Source organism: Zophobas morio, unplaced genomic scaffold (assembly GCF_036711695.1).
Source record: "Zophobas morio isolate AGI-343-1 ecotype UQ-CSIRO unplaced genomic scaffold, CSIRO_AGI_Zmor_V1 ptg000021l, whole genome shotgun sequence".
Classification (NCBI taxonomy): Eukaryota; Metazoa; Arthropoda; class Insecta; order Coleoptera; family Tenebrionidae; genus Zophobas; species Zophobas morio.
In genome coordinates this window covers 25,103,137-25,113,936 of record NW_026972126.1, presented here as the reverse complement: position 1 = coordinate 25,113,936, position 10,800 = coordinate 25,103,137, and the positions used below count along the sequence as shown (strand labels likewise).

Sequence of the window (10,800 nt, the reverse complement as noted above, 5' to 3'; positions counted from 1 at the left end):
ATTTTATCCCACACTTCTCTACAAATTTATCATTTTAAACATTTTTTCAGTTTCTTGTCGTAAAAAGAAAACTAAATACATTTATTAAGAAAACAGGCAAAATACAAACCCCGCCCACCCGCCCTCATCTCATTTGTGATAAATTTTTATTCGTCGTCATCCGAGGGGCGGAGCTTAATTGCAAAATGCTTATTTCTCGAAGGAATCTACCATGTGAAACATATTTTCAAGATCATGTTGTTGAAAGAAAACTATAAAAAGAAAAAAAAGTCAAAAAATAAGCCACACCCTCAAATGTGATGAATTTTTCATTCGTTGATAGAAAGAGGGGCAGAACTTAACTGTAAAATCAATATTTCCCGACAAAAATTTACCATTTTCAGTATTCGTCACAATTGAGATAGGGTGGGTGGGTGGGGCTTATTTTTTGCATTTTTTTTCTTAATACACATAGTTTTCTCTTCACAAGATGCGACTACAACCATGTTTAAAATGGTAAATTTCATCCCCCACAATTCTCTACAAATTTATCAGTTTGAACATTTTTTCAGTTCTTTGTCGTAAAAAGAAAACCAAGTATATATATTAAGAAAAAAAAGCAATACACAAACCCCGCCCACCCGCCGTCATCTTAGTCGTGATGATTTTTTTAATTCGTCGTGAGCCGAGAGGCGGAGCTTAATTGCAAAATGCTTACTTCTCTTCAAGAATATACCATGTGAATCATATTTTTAAGTATTATGTTATTATATAAAACTATATACCGATGTTGAAAAAAAATCAAAAAATAAGCCCCATCTAGGCAAAGTTTAAATGTAAAATCGATGTTTCTGGATAAAAATTTCATGTTTTAAATATCTTGTCGACAAAAGAAGATTACGCATAGTTGAAAAAAAAACAGGCAAAATTTAAGTCCCGCCCACCCACCCCCACCTCAATTGTAATTATTTTTTTATTCGTCGTTAGCCGAGGGGCGGAGCTTAATTGCAAAATCCTTATTTCTCTCCACGAAAGTACCATCTGAAACATGTTTTTTGATGTTGTTGAAATAAACCTGTATTTCAGTGTTTCTAATATTTTATAATTTTTCGTTAATTCTATTTTTCAGATTTTCAATCTTTGATTTATCTTGGTATATAATCAACTTTACTATAGTTGATTTATAAACAAAATTTATGGTTACTTTTCTTCCGCCAGTTGGCTAAAAAAAAACACCCTTATCCAACCTTACTTTATTCTTACATTCGATGAAAAATGGCCACTCAACCATGAGCAATAAATAAAAATGACAAGACGAGTCCAAGACTAGAACAGCAAATTAACAAAAACCAGCGCGTAATTCTCGTACTCCTATAAAACGTACACAAAAGTCCAATAAAAAATGTTGAAAATAACGAAACTAATCGGAAACACGATCCGCGACTTCTTGTCGATCCAGTTGGCCACTTCCTGCGGCGTCATCGTGTGCCACTTCTGTGGCGCCTGAACGTTATTATTTTCGGGCACGGGAATGGTGGTAACACTGTCTTCGCGATCGATCAAGTCGTCGTCGCTCTGTGTCGTAATCACCGGCACCTTCAAGTTCGTCGGGAAACTCTAAAAACAACACACTATATGACAATTCAAGGTCAAAGTCACACTTACATGAACCGTCAGATAGTTCTGGTTCTCTTTGTTGCTACCGTCGTCGCTCCCGTTCAAACTCGAACACGACCTCGTCTTGTGCAAACTGTTGATGGACTCGGCTTTACGGAGTTGTTTTCGGGCTAGACTTGGAGTCAAGGCGCCTTTGAGGATGTGCTTACCGCTGTGTTTCTTCAGCTCGACTTTTTTTCTACAAAGAAAAAGTGTTAGGTTGGTAGCAGTGGAACGAAGTTACTTACTTGCGCCGCCAGATGACGTTGACGAAGGCGAACTCCGCCATTGACAAGAAAATGAAGCACGCACAGGCTAAGAACCAGATTTCGCTAGCTTTGATGTAGGAGACCTTGGGGAGGTTTTTGTTGACGCCGCCGTTGAGGGTGATGAAGGCTAACATAGTGGACGTGCCTAGGGTGACTCTGGGGGCGGATGCATCCGCTTGCAACCAAAAAGTCACCCAGGAGGTGCACACTAAAAGAATAGACGGAAGAAAATAGTCCATGATGTAGTAGCCCACTTCGCGCGAAAGTTTGAACTTGAAAACCAGCTCGCTGAAGTTGCCAACTGAAAAATTTTAGTGAGTTTGGTGATGAAGGGTTATGCGATAGTACCGAAAGCTCCTTTAGTAAATGAGGCAGGAACTGTGCGTTCTTCGGTTGACCTATCGCTGATAACGAACTCAGTTAAATGGAGATTACTGGCGACTTTCACCGGGGTGTCTTCGTCCCAGTGCAGCCGCAGGTTGGTAGTATTATAAGTCCCTAGAAAAGTTACTATTAATTTAGACTACCGTACTACCAACTTACAACATACAACTATTCCACCTCAAGAAACAATCCTGTGAATCAAACGGGAATTTGTGTAGGTCCATCCAACAATAAAAAGTCGCCGTTAATCTATACGAGTACACCACGTCTCCACTGGGACTAATCGACACAAACACATCCTTCCCATCTATCCCCATTATCTTAGTATCCCGTTCATTCCGTACCATGATATGCGGCACCCATATCTTCGTCCTTAACAACTCCTCACCCACCAGACTCCCCCGATTGGGTAACACATGCGAGTACTTCAGTCTCCTGTCTTTATACAAGTACTGTACCAACATATGGGCTTTAAATTGCAACTGCTCAGCAGACTCTATATGTGTCAAATCTATCTGCATATGCACCGGAAGGGGTTTTCCTGCTTCAGTTGGCGGCCTGCTCAACTTGTCATAATTACAAGCGTGTGTCAACACAGACGTTAATTGGTCTTGGGTCCAAGAACTCATATTGGGGTTGAGAATGGGGCAGTCGTTGTTTATAGGGGTTTTCGTAGCCGGAGGCAGTGTGGTGGTAGTAACAGTAGCGTCGCTCAAGGTCGTCTGTGTTGACGTTTCGTAAAGTGGGGTTATGGTGGTGTTGAAAATTGGCGCCGAGTCGTCGACGGAGTTGGTGGTGATGAGGTCGGTCTCGTTTATAGTGAGGCTTTCGGCTGGGGTGAGTTGCGGCGAGGGGGCGGGCTTGGGCGGGGGCGGCGTGGAGGTGGAGTTTGAAAAACTGAAAAAGTACAACAAATAGTGTAGTGTTCGCACGACAGGTGGCACTCAATGCAACGTTCGCGACTATAACAGAGTGATAAAAACTAGATTGATTTATTGCCTCGTACTAAGCGCGATATTTTTATTGTTTTTAAAGTTTCAATAATTCGATTACGGGCTTAACGACTTATGATTTGATTTGTTGCAATTAAAAAAAGTTTCCGCGTCACGCAATGACATTTCAATGCATTATATGGATTAAGGTGGATTTTGTTTTTCGGGTTTATAGTGCAAGTGTCATTCAATTTTTTCAAATTAGCTATCTTCGATTCGTTTGTTTCTCAAGCGGAAAATAATAAAAAGTCGGCTGCGCTGTTGGATTTAGGACAATAAAATCGAAATCTAAGCTAAATATGGTCGCGGATTATAAAATGTTTACATATATACAAGTGTATATGGCTTTGTACTTGACCTAATATTTCTTCAGTGTTACCAACCTGCGCTGGTGTGCCCAATTGACTGTATTATATTGACTTTAAAAAAATAGAACGCCGGTGGAATAGTTTTGATTTATTTTAATAAAATCTACATATCTGTGTTTCAAAGGTGTAAAATTAATTTGAATGGGTTTCTAACACGCTATTTTATACCCAAATAACGTAAACAAGTATGAGAAGCAATTTTATGTTGTATTTCTAAAAAATGGAAAGTTTTTAAATTAATAATAAATATTCAGTGATGACGTTGGCTTATCAGAAGTTGTTTTATATATAGTTTTCCAAAAAAACGATATATTAATGATTGATTGATTGATGGATTGATTGATTTGGTGTGTGGGAATTTTTCATTACGTCACCAACACATATACTTTTCAAGTGTAAGTACCGGGTGTCTGGAAAATGGCGGACTAACAATCAACTAGCGAAGGTAGAAATCAACAAAAATCGAGTAAGCAGTTAAAAATGTTTGACGTATCAAAAACTGTCAAAGTTTTCAAAACCCTACGTTTAAAATGTTCGCAGTTAATTTTACGTCTCTGTGACCCGGTTTATAGAAAACAAATTAAATATGTAATCCTAGATTAATTGACAGAGTATTAAAATGTAGAAGATAAGACTAATTTTGGCAAATGACATACCCTCTAAGAAAATAAAGGGTGGGTGGGCGGGGCTAGTATTTGATAAGGAAAGGCTGATTTTCGACTTCGTTTCTTCCGAAATTCCCACCGTTTTTCCAAAATCGCTCGGTATAAAAATTTCGTAGATAAAAAGGGAAATTGTTATTAATTTTTGTTTAATAAAATACAATTGTTTAAAGAATGTACTTTGTATATTTTGCCTTTTTTTTCTTAGTATACATTTTTTCACAACAAGGAACTTAAAATATGGTTAAAATGGTACACTTTTGTTTTAAGTTTCTTGTTGTGAAAAAAATCTACACATATTAAAACAAAGAGTCAAAAAGTAAGCCCGCCCACCCGCCCTATCTCAATTGTGATGATTTTTTTTATTCGCCGTGAACCACGGAGACGAAGCTTAACTGCAAAATACTTTTCTTTACGAGAAGTTAAAAACAACTTTTGAGTATCCTATTGTTCAAAGAATACCATGTATATTAAGAAAAAAGGTAAAACTATAAACCCCGCCCGCCCACCCACCCCATCTCAATTGTGATGACCTTTTTAATGCTTAGAACCTTAAAATACGTTTAAAATATTAAATGTTTGGCTTTAATTTTTTTTTTAATTTACATACTCAAAAACATGTCTTACATTGTAATTTCTTGTAGAGAAATAATAAGATTTTGCAATTAAATTCCGCTCGTTTGGCTCTCGACCATAAAAAAATTACAATTGAGATACTGCGGGTGGGCGGGGCTTAAATTTTGTCTTTCATCTTAATATACATAGTCGTCTTTTCAGAACAATAAACTTGAAACATGTTTGAAATGGTAAATTCGTGTAGACAAATGTGGATCTTTCAATTAAGCCCCGCCCCTCGATCTGACAACGAATGAGAAATTCATTAATTCATGGGTGGGCGGAGCTAATATTTACTAAGATATGACTGATTTTGGCAAATGACGTACCTTCCAAGAAAATGGGAGGGCGAGTGGGCGGGGCTAGCATTTTATTGTGGAACGACGAAAAAACATAAAATGAGAACTTCGAGAAACCTAAAATATCCGAAAATCCAAAAAAAAAGAAAGACCGAAGAAATCCAAAAAAATCCAAGAACTCGGGGGATCCAATAATTTAAAAAATCCAAAAAGGAAAAAAACAAAAAATATGAAAAATACGAAAAATCCTGCAAATCCCAAAAATCCGAAGAATCTGAGTAATTGAAGAATCTGTTTCCTCAGATATAAAAGATAAATACGATAAATCCGAAAAATTTAAAAAACATTGTAAATCCAAAAAAACCGAAGGAATCCAAAAAACCCAAGAACTGGATGAATCCAATAATTTGGATTCCAAAAAAATGCAAAGAAATCCACATAATTCAAAACAATCCTAAAACATCGAAAAAACCTGAAAATTGCCAAAAATCCGAAAAATTGTAAAACTGAAAAATCAAAAATGAAACAACGAAAAAATATAAAATGAGAACTTTGAAAAATCTAAATTCCAAAGTATCTAAAAAAAATAAAAAAATCCGAAAAATCTAAAAAATTCAAAAAAAAAACAAAAATCGAACAAATCCAAAAACCCAAGAACTCGAGAAATCCAGCAATTTGAACTCCAAAAAAAATCCAATTATTAAAAAAATCCAAAAAGGAAAAAAACCAAAAAGATGAAAAATTCGAAGAATCTGAAAAATCCGATAAAAACGAGAAATCCAAAAAACCACAGAAATACAAAAAACCCAGAAACTCAAGAGATCCAGTAATGCGAAAAACCAAAAAAAAAAAACAAAGAAATCCAAAAACACCAGAAAATCCAAAAAAACCGAAGAAATCCAAAAAACCCAAGAACTTGAGGAATCCAATAATTTGGAACCCAAAAAAATCCAAAGAAATCCACATTATTAAAAAAAAAATCCCAAAAATCCAAAAAAACTGAAAGTTACAAAAAAGCTGAAAAGTTGTAATACTGAAACACCAAAAATGAAAGAACAAAAAATTTATAATGAAAACTAAAAAAACTAAAATATCCAAAAAATAAAAAAAATCCGAAAAATAAAAAAAATCCGTAACATCCAAAAAATCCAGATAATCCAAAAAAATCTAAAATAAATGAAATATCCGAAAACCTCCAAAAAAAAAACAAAAATCGAAGAAATCCAAAAGAACCAAGAACTCGAGGGATCCAATAATTAAAAAAATCAAAAAAAGAAAAAACAAAAAATATGAAAAATTCGAAAAGTCCTGCAAATCCGAAAAAAACGAAGTCTGAAAAATCCGAAGAATTTGACTAATCGAAAAATCTGAAGAAACGGTAGAGTCCGATAAATACGATAAATTCGAAAAATTAAAAAAAAAAGATTGTGAATCCAAAAAACCGAAGAAATAAAAAAAAATGCAAAAAAATCCACATAATTCAAAACAATCCTAAAACATCCAAAAAACCTGAAAATTCCCAAAAATCCGAAAAATTGTAAAACTGAAAAATAAAAAATGAAATTACGAAAAAATATAAAATAGAACTTTGAAAAATCTGCATTACAAAACATCTAAAAAATCAAAAAATCCGAAAAATCTAAAAAATCCAAAAAAGAACAAAAATCGAAGAGCTCAAAAAACCCAAGAACTCGAGGAATCCAGCAATTTGAGCTCCAAAAAAATCCACGTAATTAAAAAAATCCAAAAAGGAAAAAACAAAAAGATGAAAAAGCCGAAAAATCTGAAAATCCGATAAAAACGAAAAACTTAAAAAATCCAAAAAACCACATAAATACAAAAACCCCAGAAACTCAAGAGATCCAATAATGCGAAAAACCAAAAAAAAAAACAAAGGAATCCAAAAAACCCAAGAACTTGAGGAATCCAATAATTTGGAACACAAAAAAATCCATAGAAATCCACATAATTAAAAAAAAATCCCAAAATATCCAAAAAACTAAAAGTTACAAAAAATCCGAAAAACTGCAAAACAAACATCAAAAATGAAAGAACGAAAAAATATAAAATGAAAACTTTGAAAAATCTAAATTCCAAAATATCATAAAAAAATTCAAAAAATCCGAAAAATCTAAAAAATCCAAAAAATCCGAAAGTCCAAACAAAAAACAAAAACCGAAGAAATCCAAAAAACCCAAAAACTCGAGGAATCCAACACTTTGAACTCCAAAAAAATCCACTTAATTAAAAAAATCCGAAAAGGAAAAAAACAAAAAAGATGAAAAATCCGAAGAATCTGAAAAATCCGATAAAAACGAAAAATCCAAAAAATCCAAAAACCCTAGAAACTCAAGAGATCCAGTAATGCGAAAAACCAAAAAAAAAACAAACAAAGCAATAAAAAAAATACCAGAAAATCAAAAAAAAACTGAAAGTTACAAAAAATCCGAAAAATTGTAAAACTGAAACATCAAAAATGAAAGAACGAAAAAATATAAAATGAAAACTTTGAAAAATCTAAATTCCAAAATATCATAAAAAAATTTAAAAAATCCGAAAAATCTAAAAATCCAAAAAATCCGAAAGTCCAAACAAAAAAACAAAAACCGAAGACATCCAAAAAACCCAAAAACTCGAGGAATCCAACACTTTGAACTCCAAAAAAATCCACTTGATTAAAAAAATCCGAAAAGGAAAAAAACAAAAAAGATGAAAAATCCGAAGAATCTAAAAATCCGATAAAAACGAAAAATCCAAAAAATCCAAAAATCCCAAGAACTTGAGGAATCCAATAATTTGGAACCCAAAAAAATCTAAAACAAATGAAATATCCGAAAACCCCCCCCAAAAAAAAACCGAAGAAATCCAAAAAACTCAAGAACTCGAGGAATCCAACAATTTAAACTCCAAAAAATCCATTTAATTAGTGTTTCATTTTTTACGAATTGGAAAAAGTTTTAAGTGCCGCAGTATTTTTTTTAATTCGGAGGACTCGTGAGTACCGATGGTGTATTACTGTCGGAGCCCATGGAGATATTTTTTCTGACCTGACCTGTTTTTGAGTTAATTTTGGTACTCCGTTTTTTTTTTTTTGAAAAATTTAAAACAATCTTGAGGTTCTAGGTAGTCCTGTGTGGAAAGAATATGAAAGTGCTTTGGAGCCTCTGTCTTTTCTTATAATAATTTAATTAAATTTTTTAGAAAGTATGTCATTTGCCAAAATTAGTCTTAACAGATACTAGCACCACCCACCCACCCACCCCCTCTTTTCTTAGAGGGTATCTCATTTGCCAAAATGTTTTATCGTAGCAGGGATCAGGCCCGCCCACCCACCCTCTCTTTTCTTGGAAGGTATGTCATTTGCCAAAATTACTGTTTTCTTATCAGGTACTAGCCCCGCCCACCCACCCTCTCTTTTTTTGGAAGATATGTCATTTGCCAAAATCAGTTTTATCTTAGCAAGTACTGATTATTACGTTTTTTTCGTAATCTACATCCTAAACATATATAACATACTGAAGAGTTAATCTACTATTTTCCAGACACCCGGTATACTCTGAATTCGATATGTCGTTAAACTTGTTTTTTGTTGTATGCTCACAAATATACCTACTCTGTGAAACAATATGTTTTTTATAATAGATTCAGATTTTTCTTTTTATGGTTGGTAATAAAGAACCAAAATAATGAAATAGGTTATAATTGTATATTGTATAGCTTCAGTGTCATTCATGCCAACTGTGAATCAAAATATTCTCAATACTAGGAACATTTTTAGAATATAAAATAAATTGGTAATATTTTGAATACTAGACGACCTGTTGCTATGCATTGTCTATATCCATCGATTAAATTTATGATTCCAATCTTACTTTAATCTTTTGATTATCTGGAGCAGATTAGCCCGCTTTGATACGTCGAGATTTTTTTTAAATCACGTATGCAAAACAGTTTCATTCCAGAATATTCCGGTTCGTTTTCAACACACTAATGAATACCAACTTTCGAAAAACAAAGTGACTGACGTCAGGCAGGCCAATCTAGACAAGACTCAGCAATTTTTCAGCAGAAAACACAACTTCCAGCATTTGAATATCGCGTTCTAAGTCAGCGATAACGTAATATGAATTAATTTAAAATAAAATTAAGCATCAGAAACGGTTAATAAATTCAGCTTCAGCCCTATCTAAATTCAAATGTAGGTTACATGCAAATAAAATACGAATAAATATAAAATAACGCTGCGGATAAAAACGATAAAGATAACAAAACGCTAACTAATTGCTGCTCATTGTAAAAGTGCATTTTATGGAAAAACAGCTCATATTTGTTCTGGGAAAGGAAAAAATAAAAACTTAAAATATAATGCGTGGTTTAAAAGACTAATAAATAATCGATTGTTGTTTCGACGTTTCTAGAGTGCAGTGGAAGTTTTTGGGTGAAATCTAGCATTGCTCACGGCCGCTTGGTGTAATTAAAGGCCCGTTAACATTTTTTCGCACTCGATGCATACACCCATTTTCTAAAACCGTATGTTGCTTTTAGAAAAAAAAGTGCGTGGTTTGTTACCTCTCCTGTCCACACGTACACCCGAAAATTATCATCGCCCCAACGAAAAGTCCATTCATCTTCCAGAAGCACCACTCACAAGCAACAAAACAATAAACTAAGAACACTCAAGGCTACTCAGTCTCTTATACCCCGTTATCACGGCCGATTCAAACTTCAAACTATATATTTATGCAGACCACAATCAAATGTACAATCCGCATCGTACTAACCTTACGGATTTCGTACTGGAATAATATTGACTTTAAATGAGACTTAATTGCATGCCCCCGAAACGCACGCCACTGCTGAAATTCCGTGCGACGTACGTTTATTCGAATCGGAAGTAATTAATAAAACAGAAACGTAAAAAGTGTCGCATTTTCCGTTTTTTTTTTATTTTTTGTTTTTCCATCGATTTGCCTCCGGAAATACCGCGAAAATCTGTCTGTTTGTTTCGTTGCGTCTTCTGCTTGTCCAAATATTTGGCGTGTTTGCGAGACAATATTGGGGCTGATAAGGTGCACTTTTGCCTCGCCGACTGTTTTTCTCCGTGGCGTGTTTATGTAATGGTTTTATGGTTCTGTGGGCAGTTTTGGTCTTGATTGACCATTAATCATGTTTGGTAATATCGCGGATTTGTATGCGCAACGTCACGCCGGCTATTGTTGGCGAACATCGTGTTATAATGAGAGCATTACGCAATGGTTTTGTTTTGGGTTTTTGCTTTTTGTTTGTTTTGGTGAAAAAAGTGGTTTTTGTTTTGGTAGCGCGATGAGGGGTTCACTCGAAACGGCTTCCCTAATGCAGAATTGGGTCTAGGATGTCGGTTCAAAGTCGAAGCCTTTGCTAAGTTTGACACTACGTGAGGTAATTCGCAATTTGATACACACGAGGTGACGTTTGTGGTGGTATTTGCGTGCAAAGTTGGCAATAAAAGCAGTAGTGCCGTAAAAGCGGATTTGTGTTCAAATATTTGACGGTTTGGACGTCAATGGGAGTGTTTGGCAAGGGCTTACGTCTTTGGA

General features: G+C 34.6%; 1 protein-coding gene across 1 annotated transcript; it reads right to left on the bottom strand.

Moving 5' to 3' along the window:
* Positions 1-1,211: 1,211 nt before the first annotated feature.
* Positions 1,212-10,044, bottom strand: LOC135132218 (pH-sensitive chloride channel 2-like). Its single transcript, XM_064060226.1, has 6 exons — positions 9,794-10,044; positions 2,455-3,185; positions 2,253-2,402; positions 1,884-2,205; positions 1,645-1,834; positions 1,212-1,596 (listed from the first exon to the last, which is right to left on the bottom strand). Exons 1-6 carry the CDS (start codon positions 9,850-9,852, stop codon positions 1,351-1,353), a joined length of 1,698 nt encoding a protein of 565 aa, XP_063916296.1. The 5' UTR covers positions 9,853-10,044; the 3' UTR covers positions 1,212-1,350.
* Between the last annotated feature and the right edge of the window lie 756 nt (positions 10,045-10,800).

What these genes read in the sequence shown, in the direction of transcription:
- LOC135132218 (XM_064060226.1), bottom strand. Translation starts at nt 9,852, where the DNA reads ATGAATGGACTTTTCGTTGGGGCGATGATAATTTTCGGGTGTACGTGT. An exon ending in TGTACGTGTGGACAGGAGAG is followed by an intron (nt 3,186 to 9,793) that starts GTAACAAACCAC and finishes GTACTTTTTCAG; the next exon opens with TTTTTCAAACTCCACCTCCA. An exon ending in AACGTCATCTGGCGGCGCAA is followed by an intron (nt 1,835 to 1,883) that starts GTAAGTAACTTC and finishes TTTTCTTTGTAG; the next exon opens with AAAAAAAGTCGAGCTGAAGA.